The sequence below is a fragment of the Oncorhynchus keta genome, chromosome 35 (assembly GCF_023373465.1).
Source record: "Oncorhynchus keta strain PuntledgeMale-10-30-2019 chromosome 35, Oket_V2, whole genome shotgun sequence".
Lineage (NCBI taxonomy): Eukaryota > Metazoa > Chordata > Actinopteri > Salmoniformes > Salmonidae > Oncorhynchus > Oncorhynchus keta.
In genome coordinates, this window is record NC_068455.1 from 13,606,722 (window position 1) to 13,628,622 (window position 21,901).

The 21,901-nt window shown below is 48.8% G+C and overlaps 1 protein-coding gene across 4 annotated transcripts in view; it reads left to right on the forward strand.

The window, feature by feature from the left end:
• Positions 1 to 21,901, forward strand: part of LOC118378685 (ribosomal protein S6 kinase alpha-5-like) — a 57,398-nt gene that overhangs the window by 30,575 nt on the left and 4,922 nt on the right. For all 4 annotated transcript variants that reach the window (XR_008092649.1, XM_052496605.1, XM_052496606.1 and 1 more), the window contains exons 5-14: positions 1,586 to 1,687; positions 2,549 to 2,632; positions 2,929 to 3,032; positions 3,693 to 3,843; positions 4,135 to 4,296; positions 8,204 to 8,335; positions 8,995 to 9,128; positions 11,088 to 11,181; positions 18,050 to 18,220; positions 18,545 to 18,736. Coding sequence is in view for 3 of the 4 variants with exons in the window: in XM_052496605.1 (XP_052352565.1) it covers positions 1,586 to 1,687; positions 2,549 to 2,632; positions 2,929 to 3,032; positions 3,693 to 3,843; positions 4,135 to 4,296; positions 8,204 to 8,335; positions 8,995 to 9,128; positions 11,088 to 11,181; positions 18,050 to 18,220; positions 18,545 to 18,736 (1,326 nt within the window). In the remaining variant the exon portion in view is untranslated. The remainder of the gene's footprint in view (positions 1 to 1,585; positions 1,688 to 2,548; positions 2,633 to 2,928; positions 3,033 to 3,692; positions 3,844 to 4,134; positions 4,297 to 8,203; positions 8,336 to 8,994; positions 9,129 to 11,087; positions 11,182 to 18,049; positions 18,221 to 18,544; positions 18,737 to 21,901) is intronic.

Consider the following 21,901-nt stretch of genomic DNA (forward strand, 5'->3'; position numbering starts at 1 on the left):
GGGGGTACTGGAGGACTGGCGTTGGGGGTACTGGAGGACTGGCGTTGGGGGTACAGGAGGACTGGCGTAGGGGGTACTGGAGGACTGGCGTTTGGAGGACTGGAGAGGGGGTTACTGGAGATGGCGGTACCGGAGGACTGGAGATGGGGAGGTACTGGAGGACTGGGGGTACCGGAGGACTGGCGTTGGGTGGTACCGGAGGACTGGAGGTGGGAAACACTGGTCTACAGAGACATGGACCTCATTTAGAACTGTTGCGTAATACTTATTAGATTTATAATCCTGACTCACGTCAGACATAGGCATGGTTCCCGTTTATACATCAGACCTGTTGTAAAACTGTGCACGTGTGTGAACAAGCATTATAACTCCGTCTGAAAAACGCCCATCATTCACCTTTTATGGTGACAATAATACTTTGGAACTGTTGGAATTAGGCCAACACAGTATATCTGAAGGAAATATTAATGGCGAACTTGATCAAATGTCTTTGGATGTGTTGACAAAACGTTTTCTTTTACAGTGACATTTTACAGTTTCTGCAACACAAAAATAATTGCAAATGGTTGTGGATCTGTCAACAGATTGTTTGAATTCAATAATGTTTTGCATTTACTTTCTCCTGAACCTAAATATGCTGCACCGCCCGAGAATTCTGAAACATTGTCTACTCTGAAAAAGATTTAGACTACAGGAGGCCTACTTACAGTGGTAACCTACACACTTTAATTCACCAGTTAATTTCTACTGCATGTTATAAAGCGTGCTCCATTTCAGATGCATGGAGCAAAAGCGTGTAAATATAATAGCCTATTTAAAAGGCCCAATTAGAGATGGTCACTTGTTTTATGGCTACTTCGGGAATATTATCTTATCATGGCCAGAAAAGGGGCAATGGTTATAATATCTGTATTATATTTATAAATTAAATATTGTCTAGGCTACTGGAGAAATTTGACATTACAGTATTCATACGTAGTCTACAAACATCAATGGAAAAGGTGAACAGTCTGTTCTACCTTTAAACTGTGTATCGGATCGGATCGCATAGAGCAAAATACTTTAAATACTGCCATCTTATCTGTTTACTATTGTGAAGTGAGTCCAATTAAATAGGCTATTTTGCGTGTATAAAACCATCACAGTCAGAAAAGGTGAGGAATTTATTCTGCAACGATCATGGAAGTGACATTAATCATCGGATATAGATTTCTAATTATTTTAGAATGCAGAGATAGAATAAATAGATTTTCTCACTAACAGCAAACGATGGAGTCTTGTTGTTATATTTAGCTACCTGTTTTTTTGTTTTTGTGAATAAGTCATCATGTGTTCCCCATTTCCACAAGGCTACAAAGCTACTAGGCTACTTTTTGCCTTCTTGCAATGCAGTACTTCAACCACTAGAAACTGTGTGTACACATGGTCTAAAGTTTCCGGAAGGATAAGCACAAAAAGTCCAGTTTTTATAAATGCCAACTTTTGCGTGAAAAAGCGCATATGTTTTGGGGCATGATTTTGTGCCTATGCAACTTTTTTATAAATGAAGCCCTTGAAGCCTTGTAATTGTCTGAATGTTTTCCAGCTGGGTATAGTCTACAGAGACCTGAAGCTGGAGAACATCCTCATGGACTCCAGCGGACACATAGTGCTCACGGACTTTGGCCTCAGCAAAGAGTTTGATGAGGTATGTATGACAGATGTATGGAGCAAGAGGCCTACACCGTACATCCATATGATCATTATCACACAGAGGAGTCTTGTACTTTAAAATGGTTAGGTTACTTGTTGTGTTATGGTCCATTCGCACTGGTGACGCATCCCACGCAGTCAATGGAGGAGTGTGTGCTGTTGTGTGTTTTTAGGCCGTGTTTGATGTGCAACCTGACGTGACTACCCTCCAGGTGCCACCCTCCAGATCCCCCTACCCTGCCACCCTCCAGGTCCCCTACCCTGCCACCCTACAGGTCCCCTGCCCTGCCACCCTCCAGATCCCCCTACCCTGCCACCCTCAAGATCCCCCTACCCTGCCACCCTCAAGATCCCCCTACCCTGCCACCCTCCAGATCCCCCTACCCTGCCACCCTCCAGGTCCCCTACCCTGCCACCCTACAGGTCCCCTACCCTGCCACCCTACAGGTCCCCTACCCTGCCACCCTACAGGTCCCCTACCCTGCCACCCTACAGGTCCCCCTACCCTGCCACCCTCCAGGTCCCCTACCCTGCCACCCTCCAGGTCCCCTGCCCTGCCACCCTCCAGATCCCCCTACCCTGCCACCCTACAGGTCGTTACGTTGTGTATACACATCGTCTGATCGTTATGAGAACCATGTTCTGTGATCTATTCAGTGGCGCTTGGTAGGTTCTTCTCCACAACAATGATGTCTGTTCTACCCTGAACTGATGAAATGTGTCCTAGTCTCAAGCTTCCTTCCGGTCGATTCCAGTGTGTTTCAACATGTCAGGGATGAGAACAACAAATAAGGAGAGGGGAGACAAATCTAATCTGGGTTATTTCTCTTTGTTTTGTCCCTTTGTTGCTGTCCAGTTGGAGAGGACTTACTCTGTCTGTGGCACCATTGAGTACATGGCCCCAGAGATCGCAGAGGGAGGAGAGGCTGGCCATGACATGGTAATTTATCATTTAGAACCCACCCCCCCCGAGGTCTTGTTATGTTGTACTGTACTTGACCCAAATGCACAATGGTACACAGACAGATATGTGTAGCTCACTAATAACTGGGTGTAGTCTACTGCACACCTGTGAAGGCTGCCCTCTGGTGTCTGGGGTGCTGTTCCAGACTGCCTACAGTGCATCATTTGTACAACGCGTCTGCAATGTAGGCAGTCTGGAACGTATGTAGCCCTGTATCATATTCTGTCATAATAATAATACACTTTATTCATCCACATGTACCTGTGTTCCAGGCTGTAGACTGGTGGAGCCTTGGAGTATTAATGTATGAACTTTTGACGGGTGGATCACCATTCACTGTTGATGGAGACCAGAACTCTCATACAGATATCGCCAAGTAAGTATTCATTATTTCAGGGGCCCACATGTTAGTAGATAGATCTGGGGGGAATACTGCATCAGCAATGGCTATTAGGGATGCTAATAAACTGAACTCGACATCCATTCGATTTCCCCATACGCTGGAAAACAAAACAATCTTTCACTTGTCTTCTTTACCAAGTGAGAAGTACTTGGTGTGTGTGTGTGTGTGTGTGTGTGTGTGTGTGTGTGTGTGTGTGTGTGTGTGTGTGTGTGTGTGTGTGTGTGTGTAATCAGTTTGGTCTGATCAAACAAATAGACACATTTCCAAGTTCTCCAAAAAAAAGAGGACAAAACTGTATAGAACGGTAGCTGTGTTGTTCTCCTTTTCTCTCTTTCTGGATTGTCTCAACCACTTGGAAATACTGTAAGTTCTTTCATTCATTCTTTCATGTGTTTCCTCTGGAATTAAATACTCATCCTGTTGATGTACTGTATGTCAGTGAGGGGTATTCAAATCCGTGCTGCTGGTTTTCTGCTTTACATGGTGTCCCAGGTCTAAATCAGTCCCTGATTCCAGGGGAAGAAGGAAAATCAGCATTGGAACTGCCTTCAGAAGGTCCAGATTAGAATTGGCTTGATGTATGTATTATTATAATATAAATCCTGTCCAACCTGGACTTCTGTCACCTCTCAGGAGGATCTCGAAGAAGGACCCTCCGTTCCCCAAAGACATGAGCCCTCTGGCCAAAGACCTCATCCAGCGCCTCCTCATCAAAGACCCAAAGAAGAGACTGGGCTCTGGGCCTGACGGAGCTGACAACGTTAAGAAACATCCATTCTACCAGGTACCAGAGCCATTTCCTTAGCCTGATCTCAGATCTGTTTGTGCTGCTTATCCAACTCCTATGGACATTGTCATTGCTAAGGACCATATGAGTTAGCTATACAGCACAAACAGATCTGGGACAGAGCTAGTATCTCCTCTAGCACATTGAGAACATCTTGTCCAGATACATTGTAGGTCGATTGGTACATACCATACAGTATATTTGCCTTTGTTGATAAAATGGTGCTTGAAGGAGAAATGGTTTCTAATTTTATAGCGCTCTGTTGGGTTTCGTCTTCTCTCCTTTTAGAAGATAAACTGGGAGGACCTGGCAGCTAAGCGGGTGCTCGCCCCGTTCAAGCCAGTGATCAGGGATGAGCTGGATGTCAGCAACTTTGCGGAGGAGTTCACCGAAATGGACCCCACCTACTCCCCTGCAGCGATGCCTCAGAACTGTGACCGCGTCTTTCAGGTGGGACAGAAGTGTCCTCAATAGCTCGTTTAAGGTCAATACCAGCCTGTCTGTGTGCACATTGGTATTCAAATTGACTAAAGGGCTTTTCATTCAAAGCATAATTATAGCCATTCGCAGTTTGGATAGGCCTAACAGATGTGAATGACTATTTATGCTATAGCTTTGAACCATAATGTGGCTTTCACACCCTATTCATAAAGCGCTTCACACAGAGCATGAGTGCTGATCTAGGATCAGTTTTTCTTTTTGGATCATAATTATAGGACAGAGGGACCGGATCGTAGATCTGCACTCCTACACTTAGACGCTTTATGAATACAGCTGTATGCCAGCTTATGGTCGCGTGTCTGATTGATGTAGTCTATTGCGTGAGATCTCAGCTGTGATTGCCATGCCTTCTGGCTCCTCGAGCCTGGCTGATCAATAGGCCCATTAAAAGGGGCTTCTCTCTCTTTTCTCTGCTGGTATAAAAGGTTACGGTTCCAGAGAATCACCATGTCTGCCTCAATTACGCCTTAAACCTCTGATTGCCAACTTTATCTTGGCTTGCCTTGTTTTATTTCCCCACTTTCACAAATACTGGAATTTGTAGGCTAGTCTTTATCATTTACAGCCATGCCTTAGTGTTAGATAGAGCTAGTGGCTGAGATCACAACGTTTAACTCTGGGGTCTGCTCTCCCACTTGCCTCACAAAACAAAATTAAATTGCGTTATAAACTGGGTGGTTCGAGCCCTAAATGCTGATTGGCTGACAGCCGTGGTATATTAATTATAGCCCCGATGAGATGTAATTTCACAGCAGAGCAATCAGATATTGAAGCCTGGCAATTTGGGCATTCTCATGCTTCCATCCCCATTCATCCATCCATCAATCTGTGTGTGTGTGTGTGTGTGTGTGTGTGTGTGTGTGTGTGTGTGTGTGTGTGTGTGTGTGTGTGTGTGTGTGTGTGTGTGTGTGTGTGTGTGTGTGTGTGTGTGTGTGTGTGTGTGTGTGTGTGTGTGTGTGTGCATATAAGCGTGTAAACCCTGGGCCCTGCACAGCTGGAGCCAGGCAGCACATCCCAATCCCATCAGAGATGACAGTTCTAACAATGTGCACAGATGGACAACCAATGAATGGCAGCCATTGTCACGCTCACTCCAGTTTTTACAGTATTGACAGGTTATAATTAGTTCTTGACTGAGCTATAATGGGATGTCCTGGTTATACAAAAAACGAAGTCTCTGGTAGGCACTATACTGTGAAGGGTATACCAGTCTCTGGTAGGCACTATACTGTGAAGGGTATACCAGTCTCTGGTAGGCACTATACTGTGAAGGGTATACCAGTCTCTGGTAGGCACTATACTGTGAAGGGTATACCAGTCTCTGGTAGGTACTATACTGTGAAGGGTATACCAGTCTCTGGTAGGCACTATACTGTGAAGGGTATACCAGTCTCTGGTAGGCACTATACTGTGAAGGGTATACCAGTCTCTGGTAGGCACTATACTGTGAAGGGTATACCAGTCTCTGGTAGGTACTATACTGTGAAGGGTATACCAGTCTCTGGTAGGTACTATACTGTGAAGGGTATACCAGTCTCTGGTAGGCACTATACTGTGAAGGGTATACCAGTCTCTGGTAGGCACTATACTGTGAAGGGTATACCAGTCTCTGGTAGGTACTATACTGTGAAGGGTATACCAGTCTCTGGTAGGTACTATACTGTGAAGGGTATACCAGTCTCTGGTAGGTACTATACTGTGAAGGGTATACCAGTCTCTAGTAGGCACTATACTGTGAAGGGTATACCAGGCACTATACTGTGAAGGGTATACCAGTCTCTGGTAGGCACTATACTGTGAAGGGTATACCAGTCTCTGGTAGGCACTATACTGTGAAGGGTATACCAGTCTCTGGTAGGCACTATACTGTGAAGGGTATACCAGTCTCTGGTAGGTACTATACTGTGAAGGGTATACCAGTCTCTGGTAGGTACTATACTGTGAAGGGTATACCAGTCTCTGGTAGGTACTATACTGTGAAGGGTATACCAGTCTCTGGTAGGTACTATACTGTGAAGGGTATACCAGTCTCTAGTAGTTACTATACTGTGAAGGGTATACCAGGCACTATACTGTGAAGGGTATACCAGTCTCTGGTAGGTACTATACTGTGAAGGGTATACCAGTCTCTGGTAGGTACTATACTGTGAAGGGTATACCAGTCTCTGGTAGGCACTATACTGTGAAGGGTATACCAGTCTCTGGTAGGTACTATACTGTGAAGGGTATACCAGTCTCTAGTAGTTACTATACTGTGAAGGGTATACCAGTCTCTGGTAGGTACTATACTGTGAAGGGTATACCAGTCTCTGGTAGGTACTATACTGTGAAGGGTATACCAGTCTCTGGTAGGTACTATACTGTGAAGGGTATACCAGTCTCTGGTAGGCACTATACTGTGAAGGGTATACCAGTCTCTGGTAGGCACTATACTGTGAAGGGTATACCAGTCTCTGGTAGGCACTATACTGTGAAGGGTATACCAGTCTCTGGTAGGCACTATACTGTGAAGGGTATACCAGTCTCTGGTAGGCACTATACTGTGAAGGGTATACCAGTCTCTGGTAGGTACTATACTGTGAAGGGTATACCAGTCTCTGGTAGGCACTATACTGTGAAGGGTATACCAGTCTCTGTCCTGCGTATTAAACCTCGTCTTCCTATGTATGCGTCAACTTGTTCATGGCCCCCTCCTGCTTCATCTCTCTCTGTGTCTCCTGGTTACAGGGTTACTCGTTCATGGCCCCCTCCTACTTCATCTCTCTCTGTGTCTCCTGGTTACAGGGTTACTCGTTCATGGCCCCCTCCTGCTTCATCTCTCTCTGTGTCTCCTGGTTACAGGGTTACTCGTTCATGGCCCCCTCCTGCTTCATCTCTCTCTGTGTCTCCTGGTTACAGGGTTACTCGTTCATGGCCCCCTCCTGCTTCATCTCTCTCTGTGTCTCCTGGTTACAGGGTTACTCCTTCATGGCCCCCTCCTGCTTCATCTCTCTCTGTGTCTCCTGGTTACAGGGTTACTCGTTCATGGCCCCCTCCTGCTTCATCTCTCTCTGTGTCTCCTGGTTACAGGGTTACTCATTCATGGCCCCCTCCTGCTTCATCTCTCTCTGTGTCTCCTGGTTACAGGGTTACTCATTCATGGCCCCCTCCTGCTTCATCTCTCTCTGTGTCTCCTGGTTACAGGGTTACTCATTCATGGCCCCCTCCTGCTTCATCTCTCTCTGTGTCTCCTGGTTACAGGGTTACTCGTTCATGGCCCCCTCCTGCTTCATCTCTCTCTGTGTCTCCTGGTTACAGGGTTACTATGGCCCCCTCCTGCTTCATCTCTCTCTGTGTCTCCTGGTTACAGGGTTACTGTTCATGGCCCCCTCCTGCTTCATCTCTCTGTGTCTCCTGGTTACAGGGTTACTGTTCATGGCCCCCTCCTGCTTCATCTCTCTCTGTGTCTCCTGGTTACAGGGTTACTCAGTCTCATGGCCCCCTCCTGCTTCATCTCTCTCTGTGTCTCCTGGTTACAGGGTTACTCGTTCATGGCCCCCTCCTGCTTCATCTCTCTCTGTGTCTCCTGGTTACAGGGTTACTGCCATGGCCCCCTCCTGCTTCATCTCTCTGTGTCTCCTGGTTACAGGGTTACTCGTTCATGGCCCCCTCCTGCTTCATCTCTCTCTGTGTCTCCTGGTTACAGGGTTACTCGTTCATGGCCCCCTCCTGCTTCATCTCTCTCTGTGTCTCCTGGTTACAGGGTTACTCATTCATGGCCCCCTCCTGCTTCATCTCTCTCTGTGTCTCCTGGTTACAGGGTTACTCGTTCATGGCCCCCTCCTGCTTCATCTCTCTCTGTGTCTCCTGGTTACAGGGTTACTCGTTCATGGCCCCCTCCATCTTGTTCAAGAGAAATGCTGTGATGGATGACACGCTGCAGCTGTGTGGAGGATCAAGATCACAGAGACCAGGGTCTGCTGCTGTGGCCCGCAGCGCCATGATTAAGGTACAACACACACACACACAGCTGGGTGGGGGTTCAGGATTGCCGTGGCCTGCAACACCATGATGAAGGTGCAACACACACACACACACACACACACACACACACACACACACACACACACACACACACACACACACACACACACACACACACACAGCTGGGTGGGGTTCAGGATTGCTGTGGCCTGCAACACCATGATGAAGGTACAACACACACACACACACACACACACACACACACACCCAGCTGGGTGGGGGTTCAGGATTGCTTTGGCCTGCAACACCATGATGAAGGTACAGCATCGTTACTGTGTGTGTGTACAGTACAGTTAGATGGATAGGGTTATCTCTTCCCTCCACACACACACACTTAGGCTAGGCAACATTAACTAAGTTTTTTCTTTGGGGGGGTGGGGTTGTTGTCATCTCCTCTGCTCTCTCATCCTTGCTTCATTAAGCTCTATAATGAGTCTTGATGTGTGTGGCTGTGTACTGTGGTGTGTCTAATATAACATATATATAACATATAGTTACAGCATTGGATCACATTGAAAACAGGATTGTAACTCAGTTGCTTGGTCTGAGGCATGATGAGGTATAGACAAACTTTGTAATAAGATGGCTTTGATTTGACCTAAACAATGATTTCCCTTCCTTTAGGACTCTCTGTTTTATATGAACTATGAGATGGACCTGAAGGACAATGCCCTTGGTGAAGGAAGCTTCTCTATCTGTAGGCAGTGCACCCACAAGAAGACTGGACAGATGTACGCTGTGAAGATCGTCAGTAAGAGGTACTGTTACCATAGTCCTGCCTGATCCCAGATCAGTTGGTGCTAAATGGTCTGCTTATACAGTATGATCATTGTCAAGCCAAACTGACACCTACCAGGCCCAGACCAGTGTGGTCCTCTGGACGTCCGTGTGGTCCTCTGGAGGTCCGCGTGGTCCTCTGGAGGTCCGCGTGGTCCTCTGGAGGTCCGCGTGGTCCTCTGGAGGTCCGCGTGGTCCTCTGGAGGTCCGCGTGGTCCTCTGGACGTCCGCGTGGTCCTCTGGACGTCCGCGTGGTCCTCTGGACGTCCGTGTGATCTATTATTAAGGCTACTTTGAAGAATCTCAAATATAACACATTTTTGGGTTACTACATGAAAACATACGTGCTATTTTATAGTTTTGATGTCTTCACTACTATTCCACATTATAGAAAATAGTAAAAATAAAAAAAAACCATGGAATGAGTAGCTGTGTCCAAACTTTTGACTGGTACTGTATATACATAATGTGTTTTACTCCCTTTTCGTCATAACTAATTAGGATCTTGTCTCATCGCTGCATCTCCCCTACGGGCTCCAAAACATGACCCGTCAGACCTCACTCCTTAATACCCGCCCGCTTAACCTGGAAGCCAGCCTGCACCAATGTGTCAGAGGAAACACGGTTCAACTGACGACCGACGTCAGCCTGTAGACCCCCAGCCCAGCACAAGGAGCCGCTAGAGCATGATGAGCCTAGTAAAGATGCTGTGCGATGCTGTGCTTTAGACCACAGCGCCACATGGGAGACTGATGACACTCTCTGTCACCATGTGTCCTGTCTCCCCCTCTAGGATGGAGGCTCCTTTCTGTTCAGGGATGACTCTGTGTCCGGTCTCTCCCCTCTAGGATGGAGGCTCCCTTCTGTTCAGGGATGACTCTGTGTCCTGTCTCCCCCCTCTAGGATGGAGGCTCCTTTCTGTTCAGGGATGACTCTGTGTCCGGTCTCCCCTCTAGGATGGAGGCTCCTTTCTGTTCAGGGATGACTCTGTGTCCTGTCTCCACCCTCTAGGATGGAGGCTCCTTTCTGTTCAGGGATGACTCTGTGTCCGGTCTCTCCCCTCTAGGATGGAGGCTCCTTTCTGTTCAGGGATGACTCTGTGTCCGGTCTCTCCCCTCTAGGATGGAGGCTCCTTTCTGTTCAGGGATGACTCTGTGTCCGGTCTCTCCCCTCTAGGATGGAGGCTCCTTTCTGTTCAGGGATGACTCTGTGTCCGGTCTCTCCCCTCTAGGATGGAGGCTCCTTTCTGTTCAGGGATGACTCTGTGTTCTGTCTCCCCTCTAGGATGGAGGCTCCTTTCTGTTCAGGGATGACTCTGTGTCCGGTCTCTCCCCTCTAGGATGGAGGCTCCTTTCTGTTCAGGGATGACTCTGTGTCCGGTCTCTCCCCTCTAGGATGGAGGCTCCTTTCTGTTCAGGGATGACTCTGTGTCCGGTCTCTCCCCTCTAGGATGGAGGCTCCTTTCTGTTCAGGGATGACTCTGTGTTCTGTCTCCCCCCTCTAGGATGGAGGCTCCTTTCTGTTCAGGGATGACTCTGTGTTCTGTCTCCCCCCTCTAGGATGGAGGCTCCTTTCTGTTCAGGGATGACTCTGTGTTCTGTCTCCCCCTCTAGGATGGAGGCTCCTTTCTGTTCAGGGATGACTCTGTGTTCTGTCTCCCCCCTCTAGGATGGAGGCTCCTTTCTGTTCAGGGATGACTCTGTGTTCTGTCTCCCCCCAACATCTAGGATGGAGGCTCCTTTCTGTTCAGGGATGACTCTGTGTCCGGTCTCACAGCTAGGATGGAGGCTCCTTTCTGTTCAGGGATGACTCTGTGTCCGGTCTCTCCCCTAGGATGGAGGCTCCTTTCTGTTCAGGGATGACTCTGTGTCCGGTGGGGATTCAGGATGGAGGCTCCTTTCTGTTCAGGGATGACTCTGTGTTCTGTCTCCCCCCTCTAGGATGGAGGCTCAGACACAGAAAGAGATCACAGCTCTGAAGCTCTGCGACGGCCACCCCAACATCATCAAGACTCACGAGATTTACCATGACCAGGTAAGGATTTTTCACCTCAATATTTATTGGATTCGGCTGAAGTAAGCAAAGCAACCACATATTTTAATTTCACTTTTATTTATACAGGTTCTTCTCATTGTGCTAAAATCTATTTTACAAGAGAGACCTGGTATCCCAACCATTGCCAGTAAAAGCCCATCTTCAGAAATAGTCGCTATCTGACGGAGCCAGTGATGGAGACAAGACTAACGTCAGACAGGCAGCCTAATTAAGTCACTGATAGAACAAAGCAGAAGAATGTGGAAACTAGATTCCTCTGGGACATTCTCCCTCTGTTCTCTCCTCCTGGGACATTCTCCCTCTGTTCTCTCCTTCCGGGACATTCTCCCTCTGTTCTCCTCCTGGGACCTCCTCTGGGGACATTCTCCCTCTGTTCTCTCCTCCTGTTTTCTCCTCCTGGGACATTCTCCCTCTGTTCTCTCCTCCTGGGACATTCTCCCTCTGTTCTCTCCTCCTGGGACATTCTCCCTCTGTTCTCTCCTGGGACCTCCCTCTGGGACATTCTCCCTCTGTTCTCTCCTCCTGGGACATTCTCCCTCTGTTCTCTCCTCCTGGGACATTCTCCCTCTGTTTTCTCCTCCTGGGACATTCTCCCTCTGTTCTCTCCTCCTGGGACATTCTCCCTCTGTTCTCTCCTCCTGGGACATTCTCCCTCTGTTCTCTCCTCCTGGGACATTCTCCCTCTGTTGGACCTCCTGGGACATTCTCCTCCTGGGACATTCTCCCTCTGTTCTCTCCTTCCTCCTGGGACATTCTCCCTCTGTTCTCTCCTCCTGGGACATTCTCCCTCTGTTCTCTCCTCCTGGGACATTCTCCCTCTGTTCTCTCCCTGGGACATTCTCCCTCTGTTCTCTCCTCCTGGGACATTCTCCCTCTGTTTCTCCTCCTGGGACATTCTCCCTCTGTTTTCTCCTCCTGGGACATTCTCCCTCTGTTTTCTCCTCCTGGGACATTCTCCCTCTGTTCTCTCCTCCTGGGACATTCTCCCTCTGTTCTCTCCTCCTGGGACATTCTCCTCTGTTCTCTCCTCCTGGGACATTCTCCCTCTGTTTTCTCCTCCTGGGACATTCTCCCTCTGTTTCTCCTCCTGGGACATTCTCCTCTGTTCTCTCCTCCTGGGACATTCTCCCTCTGTTCTCTCCTCCTGGGACATTCTCCCTCTGTTCTCTCCTCCTGGGACATTCTCCCTCTGTTCTCTCTGTTCTCCTGGGACATTCTCCTCTGTTTATCTCCTCCTGGGACATTCTCCCTCTGTTCTCTCCTCCTGGGACATTCTCCCTCTGTTCTCTCCTCCTGGGACATTCTCCCTCTGTTCTCTCCTTGACATTCTCCCTCTGTTCTCTCCTCCTGGGACATTCTCCCTCTGTTTTCTCCTCCTGGGACATTCTCCTCTGTTCTCTCCTCCTGGGACATTCTCCCTCTGTTTTCTCCTCCTGGGACATTCTCCCTCTGTTCTCTCCTCCTCTCCCTGTTCTCTCCTTCCGGACATTCTCCCTCTGTTCTCTCCTCCTGGGACATTCTCCCTCTGTTCTCTCCTCCTGGGACATTCTCCCTCTGTTCTCTCCTCCTGGGACATTCTCCCTCTGTTCTCTCCTCCTGGGACATTCTCCCTCTGTTCTCTCCTTCCGGGACATTCTCCCTCTGTTCTCTCCTCCTGGGACATTCTCCCTCTGTTCTCTCCTCCTGGGACATTCTCCCTCTGTTTTCTCCTCCTGGGACATTCTCCCTCTGTTCTCTCCTCCTGGGACATTCTCCCTCTGTTTTCTCCTCCTGGGACATTCTCCCTCTGTTTTCTCCTCCTGGGACATTCTCCCTCTGTTTTCTCCTCCTGGGACATTCTCCCTCTGTTCTCTCCTCCTGGGACATTCTCCCTCTGTTCTCTCCTCCTGGGACATTCTCCCTCTGTTTTCTCCTCCTGGGACATTCTCCTCCTGGGACATTCTCCCTCTGGGACATTCTCCTCCTGGGACATTCTCCCTCTGTTCTCTCCTCCTGGGACATTCTCCCTCTGTTCTCTCCTCCTGGGACATTCTCCCTCTGTTCTTCCTCCTGGGACATTCTCCCTCTGTTCTCTCCTCCTGGGACATTCTCCTCTGTTCTCTCCTCCCTGGGACATTCTCCCTCTGTTTTCTCCTCCTGGGACATTCTCCCTCTGTTTTCTCCTCCTGGGACATTCTCCCTCTGTTTTCTCCTCCTGGGACATTCTCCTCTGTTCTCTCCTCCTGGGACATTCTCCCTCTGTTCTCTTCCTGGGACATTCTCCCTCTGTTCTCTCCTCCTGGGACATTCTCCCTCTGTTCTCTCCTCCTGGGACATTCTCCCTCTGTTCTCTCCTCCTGGGACATTCTCTCTGTTCTCTCCTCCTGGGACATTCTCCCTCTGTTTTCTCCTCCTGGGACATTCTCCCTCTGTTTTCTCCTCCTGGGACATTCTCCCTCTGTTTTCTCCTCCTGGGACATTCTCCTCTGTTTGTTCCTGGGACATTCTCCCTCTGTTTTCTCCCCTGGGACATTCTCCTCTGTTCTCTCCTCCTGGGACATTCTCCCTCTGTTCTCTCCTCCTGGGACATTCTCCCTCTGTTTTCTCCTCCTGGGACATTCTCCTCTGTTTTCTCCTCATTCTCCCTGGGACATTCTCCCTCTGTTCTCTCCTCCTCTGGACATTCTCCCTCTGTTCTCTCCTCCTGGGACATTCTCCCTCTGTTCTCTCCTCCTGGGACATTCTCCCTCTGTTCTCTCCTCCTGGGACATTCTCCCTCTGTTCTCTCCTCCTGGGACATTCTCCCTCTGTTCTTCCTCCTGGGACATTCTCCCTCTGTTCTCCTCCTTTACATTCTCCCTCTGTTATCTATACAGGACATTCTCCCTCTGTTCTCTCTCCTGGGACATTCTCCCTCTGTTTCTCCTCCTGGGACATTCTCCCTCTGTTCTCTCCTCCTGGGACATTCTCCCTCTGTTCTCTCCTCCTGGGACATTCTCCCTCTGTTCTCTCCTCCTGGGACATTCTCCCTCTGTTCTCTCCTCCTGGGACATTCTCCCTCTGTTCTCTCCTCCTGGGACATTCTCCCTCTGTTCTCTCCTCCTGGGACATTCTCCCTCTGTTCTCTCCTCCTGGGACATTCTCCCTCTGTTCTCTCCTCCTGGGACATTCTCCCTCTGTTCTCTCCTCCTGGGACATTCTCCCTCTGTTTTCTCCTCCTGGGACATTCTCCCTCTGTTTTCTCCTCCTGGGACATTCTCCCTCTGTTTTCTCCTCCTGGGACATTCTCCCTCTGTTTTCTCCTCCTGGGACATTCTCCCTCTGTTCTCTCCTCCTGGGACATTCTCCCTCTGTTCTCTCCTCCTGGGACATTCTCCCTCTGTTTTCTCCTCCTGGGACATTCTCCCTCTGTTCTCTCCTCCTGGGACATTCTCCCTCTGTTCTCTCCTCCTGGGACATTCTCCCTCTGTTTTCTCCTCCTGGGACATTCTCCCTCTGTTCTCTCCCTCCTGGGACATTCTCCCTCTGTTCTCTCCTCCTGGGACATTCTCCCTCTGTTCTCTCCTCCTGGGACATTCTCCCTCTGTTTTCTCCTCCTGGGACATTCTCCCTCTGTTTTCTCCTCCTGGGACATTCTCCCTCTGTTTTCTCCTCCTGGGACATTCTCCCTCTGTTCTCTCCTCCTGGGACATTCTCCCTCTGTTTTCTCCTCCTGGGACATTCTCCCTCTGTTCTCCCTCTGTTCTCCCTCCTGGGACATTCTCCCTCTGTTTCTCCTCCTGGGACATTCTCCCTCTGTTCTCTCCTCCTGGGACATTCTCCCTCTGTTCTCTCCTCCTGGGACATTCTCCTCTGTTCTCTCCTCCTGGGACATTCTCCCTCTGTTCTCTCCTCCTGGGACATTCTCCCTCTCTCCTCCTGTTCTCCCTCTGTTCTCTCCTCCTGGGACATTCTCCCTCTGTTTTCTCCTCCTGGGACATTCTCCCTCTGTTCTCTCCTCCTGGGACATTCTCCCTCTCTGTTCTCTCCCTCCTGGGACATTCTCCCTCTGTTCTCTCCTCCTGGGACATTCTCCCTCTGTTCTCTCCTCCTGGGACATTCTCCCTCTGTTCTCTCCTCCTGGGACATTCTCCCTCTGTTTTCTCCTCCTGGGACATTCTCCCTCTGTTCTCTCCTCCTGGGACATTCTCCCTCTGTTCCTCCTGGGACTCTCCTCCTGGGACATTCTCCCTCTGTTCTCTCCTCCTGGGACATTCTCCCTCTGTTTTCTCCTCCTGGGACATTCTCCCTCTGTTTTCTCCTCCTGGGACATTCTCCCTCTGTTCTCTCCTCCTGGGACATTCTCCCTCTGTTCTCTCCTCCTGGGACATTCTCCCTCTGTTCTCCCTCCTGGGACATTCTCCCTCTGTTCTCTCCTCCTGGGACATTCTCCCTCTGTTTTCTCCTCCTGGGACATTCTCCCTCTGTTCTCTCCTCCTGGGACATTCTCCCTCTGTTCTCTGTTCTCCCTCCTGGGACATTCTCCCTCTGTTTTCTCCTCCTGGGACATTCTCCCTCTGTTCTCTCCTCCTGGGACATTCTCCCTCTGTTCTCTCCTCCTGGGACATTCTCCCTCTGTTTTCTCCTCCTGGGACATTCTCCCTCTGTTCTCTCCTCCTGGGACATTCTCCCTCTGTTCTCTCCTCCTGGGACATTCTCCCTCTGTTTTCTCCTCCTGGGACATTCTCCCTCTGTTCTCTCCTCCTGGGACATTCTCCCTCTGTTTTCTCCTCCTGGGACATTCTCCCTCTGTTCTCTCTCCTGGGACATTCTCCCTCTGTTCTCTCCTCCTGGGACATTCTCCTCTGTTCTCTCCTCCTGGGACATTCTCCCTCTGTTTTCTCCTCCTGGGACATTCTCCCTCTGTTTTCCCCTCCTGGGACATTCTCCCTCTGTTTTCTCCTCCTGGGACATTCTCCCTCTGTTTTCTCCTCCTGGGACATTCTCCCTCTGTTTTCCCCTCCTGGGACATTCTCCCTCTGTTTTCTCCTCCTGGGACATTCTCCCTCTGTTCTCTCCTCCTGGGACATTCTCCTCCTGGGACATTCTCCTCCTGGGACATTCTCCTCCTGGGACATTCTCCTCCTGGGACATTCTCCTCCTGGGACATTCTCCTCCTGGGACATTCTCCCTCTGGGACATTCTCCTCCTGGGACATTCTCCCTCTGTTCTCCTCCTGGGACATTCTCCCTCTGTTTTCTCCTCCTGGGACATTCTCCCTCTGTTTTCTCCTCCTGGGACATTCTCCCTCTGTTTTCTCCTCCTGGGACATTCTCCCTCTGTTTTCTCCTCCTGGGACATTCTCCCTCTGTTCTCTCCTTCCGGGACATTCTCCCTCTGTTTTCTCCTCCCGGGACATTCTCCCTCTGTTTTCTCCTCCTGGAACATTCTCCCTCTGTTCTCTCCTTCCGGGACATTCTCCCTCTGTTCTCTCCTTCCGGGACATTCTCTCTCTGTTTTCTCCTCCTGGGACATTCTCCCTCTGTTCTCTCCTTCCGGGACATTCTCCCTCTGTTCTCTCCTTCCGGGACATTCTCCCTCTGTTCTCTCCTTCCGGGACATTCTCCCTCTGTTCTCTCCTTCCGGGACATTCTCCCTCTGTTCTCTCCTTCCGGGACATTCTCCCTCTGTTCTCTCCTTCCGGGACATTCTCCCTCTGTTCTCTCCTTCCGGGACATTCTCCCTCTGTTTTCTCCTCCTGGGACATTCTCCCTCTGTTCTCTCCTTCCGAGACATTCTCCCTCTGTTCTCTCCTTCCGGGACATTCTCCCTCTGTTCTCTCCTTCAAATTGTCCTATAATAAAGACGATACTATCCCCCTCATAGTTCAGGTTGTATTTGTCTCAGTACAGTACAGCTCCTGAACCACATATATATCCACTATAGGTATAGATTCATCAAACCCACATGGAACATATTTCTGTATGTGGGCTTTGAGTTTAGTGAACAAAAAAAACCTACTTGCTCCAAATTGGGTCAAACAAGTGTGTGTGTGTGTGTGTGTTCATGTCTCTGTGTGTGTGGTTGATATTTCTGGGGTTCATTAGCTGGGGCACTTCAGGCCTAGGAGCACCACTAGCACTGATGAGCTCTGCTGGATTGTTACTGTACTGGTACCTCAGAGAGGGTTGCGACTCAAATGGCACCCTATTCCCTTTATAGTGCACTACTTTAGACCAGAGTCCTATGGGTAGTGCACTACTTTAGACCAGAGCCCTATGGGCCCTGTGCAAAAGAAGTACACTATAAAAGGGAATCGGGTGCCATTTGGGATGCAGGCAGAGTGAGGGCTTTGACCTAGATCAAAGCAAAGCCCCCTCGCTGCGCCTTTCAACCCCCCCCCTCTCCCAATCTGCCTCCCGATTTTCCACCCTGCACTTCACCCGCCCACCCGCCCGCTCCCCACCCCCCCTCCGCTCCCCACCCACCCACCCGTCCGCTTCCCACACCCCCTCTGCTCCCCACCCCCCTTTCCCGCTCCCCACCCCTCTGTTCCTCATCTCAGTCACTGTAAGAGCTGGATTGTTGTTAGGAATATTTAAATGTGGATTCAGGGTTTCTACTGTTAGAATTTCCGAAACTATTTCAGCTATTGTATAACTACATCCTTGGCTCAGAGCACTCCGAGCAGGACGGATCATATTAACTCAGTAAAGCATATGATTTCATTACAAATCTAATATAATTACAAAATCTATAGGAATATTTCCATGCATATATTAACTATTAATACATAGTAAACATGACTCATTATATTGTACTGTACACTGTAATGCTTCTCTCTGGAGACACTAGGAGTAACTCTGTCCATCTTTCTGTCTCTCTCTAGCTGCATACGTACCTGGTGTTGGAGCTGCTGCGTGGTGGAGAGCTGCTGGAGAGGATCCGGAGGAAGCAGCACTTCAGTGAGACTGAGGCCAGCCGCATCATGAGGAGACTGGTGTCAGCCGTCAGCCACATGCACGATGTAGGAGTGGTACACAGAGACCTCAAACCAGAGGTACTATTGAAGCTGTGTGTGTGTGTGTGTGTGTGTGTGTGTGTGTGTGTGTGTGTGTGTGTGTGTGTGTGTGTGTGTGTGTGTGTGTGTGTGTGTGTGTGTGTGTGTGTGTGTGTGTGTGTGTGTGTGATCAATACATAAAATTACAGTACCAAATACTTGGGCAAGTGGATCTGAAACTGACATCTCAGACGTGTTGCTTCTCATCCTTCCCCGTCACGAGGCTAGAAAATGCCACCTATGTGCCATTACTAAATGGCAGTGATACATTTAGACAGAGTAGAAATAACACAAACATGTTTCTCTCCTGCAACCCATTTTCAGAACCTGCTGTTCACAGATGAGAGTGAGAACGCTGAGATAAAGATCATAGACTTTGGGTTCGCCCGGCTGAAGCCTCCAGACAACCAGCTGCTGAAGACACCGTGTTTCACCCTGGCCTACGCCGCGCCGGAGATCCTCAAATACGACGGCTACGATGAGTCATGTGACCTCTGGAGCCTGGGGGTCATCCTGGTGAGTGGAGGTCCAAGGGGGTACAGAGGAGTGAATACATACAGTGGGGAGAACAAGTATTTGATACACTGCCGATTTTGCAGGTTTTCCAAAAAGCATGTAGAGGTCTGTCATTTTTATCATAGGTACACTTCAACTGTGAGGGACACATTCTAAAACAAAAATCCAGAAAATTACATTGTATGATTTTTAAGTAATTAATTAGCATTTTATTGGATTACATAAGTATTTGATACATCAGAAAAGCAGAAATTAATATTTGGTACAGAAACCTTTGTTTGCAATTACAGAGATCATACGTTTCCTGTAGTACTTGACCAGGTTTGCACACACTGCAGCAGGGATTTTGGCCCACTCCTCCATACAGACCTTCTCCAGATCCTTCAGGTTTCGGGGCTGTCGCTGGGTAATACGGACTTTCAGCTCCCTCCAAAGATTTTCTATTGGGTTCAGGTCTGGAGACTGGCTAGGCCACTCCATGACCTTGATTGAGATGCTTCTTACGGAGCCAGTCCTTAGTTGAACTGGCTGTGTGTTTCAGGTCGTTGTCATGCTGGAAGACCCAGCCACGATCCATCTTCAATGCTCTTACTGAGGGAAGGAGGCTATTGGCCAAGATCTCGAGATACATGGCCCCATCCATCCTCCCCTCAATACAGCGCAGTCTCCTGGCCCCTTTGCAGAAAAACGTCTCCAAAGAATGATGTTTCCACCTCCATGCTTCACGGTTGGGATGGTGTTCTTGGGGTTGTACTCATCCTTCTTCTTCCTCCAAACACGGCGAGTGGAGTTTAGACCAAAAAGCTCTATTTTTGTCTCATCAGACCACGTGACCTTCTCCCATTCCTCCTCTGGATCATCCAGATGGTCATTGGCAAACTTCAGACGGGCCTGGACATGCACTGGCTTGAGCAGGGGGGCCTTGCGTGTGCTGCAGGATTTTAATCCATGACGGCGTAGTGTGTTACTAATGGGTTTCTTTGAGACTGTGGTCCCAGCTCTCTTCAGGTCATTGACCAGGTCCTGCCGTGTAGTTCTGGGCTGATCTCTTACCTTCCTCATGATCATTGATGTCCCACAAGGTGAGATCTTGCGTGGAGCCCCAGACCGAGGGTGATTGACCGTCATCTTGAACTTCTTCAATTTTCTTATAATTGCGCCAACAGTTGTTCCCTTCTCACCAAGCTGCTTGCCTATTGTCCTGTAGCCCACCCCAGCCTTGTGCAGGTCTACAATTGAACAATGATGTCCTTACACGGCTCTCTGGTCTTGGCCATTGTGGAGAGGTTGGACTCTGTTTGATTGAGTGTGTGGACAGGTGTCTTTTATACAGGTAACGAGTTCAAACAGGTGCAGTTAATACAGGTAATGAGTGGAGAACAGGAGGGCTTCTTAAAGAAAAACTAACAGGTCTGTGAGAGCTGGAATTCTTACTGGTTGGTTAGTGATGAAATACTTATGTCATGCAATAAAATGCAAATTAATTACTTAAAAATCATACAATGTGATTTTCTGGGTTTTTGTTTTAGATTCCGTCTCTCACAGTTGAAGTGTACCTATGATAAAAATTACAGACCTCTACATGCTTTGTAAGTAGGAAACACTGCCAATTTTGCAGGTTATCAAATACTTGTTCTCCCCACTGTATACCCTTCAAATGCATTGAAGGAGAAGGTCCTTCCCTCAGAACTTTCAATGCGTTTTGAGAAGGAGGTTGGGGAACCAAGGGAACCGAGTTTCACACAAACTCAAGCTTATTTAATCTGGGCCGCAGGTGGTTTGAGTAAAATATAAATAAATACATTTTATATAAAAAAAAATGTTTTGGGGGAGAACTACCTCAATCTATATATCAAATACTAGAACCAAATTGAAACTGTAGAAATATTAATGGACTTACATTTTATACACTCTCTTCACTTTCCAGCTCGCTAAAAAACACCCAAATGAAAGCTAGACAGTCAGGGAGCATCGAAAATTGGACAGAGGTCTGTGTTTTGCACATTTTGATAGCAAGAAAATGTAACACATTTTCAGTGCGGCTGCTGGAGCTCGATGAAGACTGAATGCAGCCTGTGGTCAAAATGAGCTCGACACTCCTGCTTTATACCTATTAGCTGCACTTCTCGTAGATCTGGCATTTCATTGACGCGTCGATACAGCTACAGAAATTCCAGCTTGATTCAGCAGTTGAGTCAACATTCTGTGTGACCAGGCCATTCACATGTGGAGCTGTTCTGGTGTTCTCTGCATGCTGTGGTATTGTGTTATGTGGTTAGGGCCTGTCTGATATCCATCTCTCTTATTCAGTACAGTTACCATGCTCTTATCCTGTGGTGCTCTGCTCTACTCTGTTCTGCTGTGCTCTGTTCTGCTCTACTCTGTTCTGTTCTGCTGTGCTTTGTTCTGCTCTACTCTGTTCTGCTGTGCTCTGTTCTGCTGTGCTCTGCTCTGTTCTGCTCTGCTCTGCTCTACTCTGTTCTTCTGTGCTCTGTTCTGCTCTACTCTGTTCTGCTGTGCTCTGCTCTACTCTGTTCTGTTCTGCTGGGCTTTGTTCTGCTGTGCTTTGTTCTGCTGTGCTTTGTTCTGCTCTACTCTGTTCTGCTGTGCTCTGTTCTGCTGTGCTCCCTTTCTGCTGTGCTCTGTTCTGCTCTGTTCTGCTCTGCTCTGTTCTACTCTGTTCTTCTGTGCTCTGTTCTGCTCTACTCTGTTCTTCTGTGCTCTGTTCTGCTCTGTTCTGCTCTGCTCTGCTCTACTCTGTTCTGCTGTGCTCTGTTCTGCTCTACTCTGTTCTGCTGTGCTCTGTTCTGCTGTGCTCTGTTCTGCTCTACTCTGTTCTGCTGTGCTCTGTTCTGCTCTACTCTGTTCTGCTCTACTCTGTTCTGCTGTGCTCTGCTCTACTCTGTTCTGTTCTGCTGGGCTTTGTTCTGTTCTGCTGTGCTCTGTTCTGCTCTGTTCTACTCTGTTCTTCTGTGCTCTGTTCTGCTCTACTCTGTTCTTCTGTGCTCTGTTCTGCTCTGCTCTGCTCTACTCTGTTCTGCTGTGCTCTGTTCTGCTGTGCTCTGTTCTGCTGTGCTCTGTTCTGCTCTACTCTGTTCTGCTGTGCTCTGTTCTGCTGTGCTCTGTTCTGCTGTGCTCTGTTCTGCTCTACTCTGTTCTGCTGTG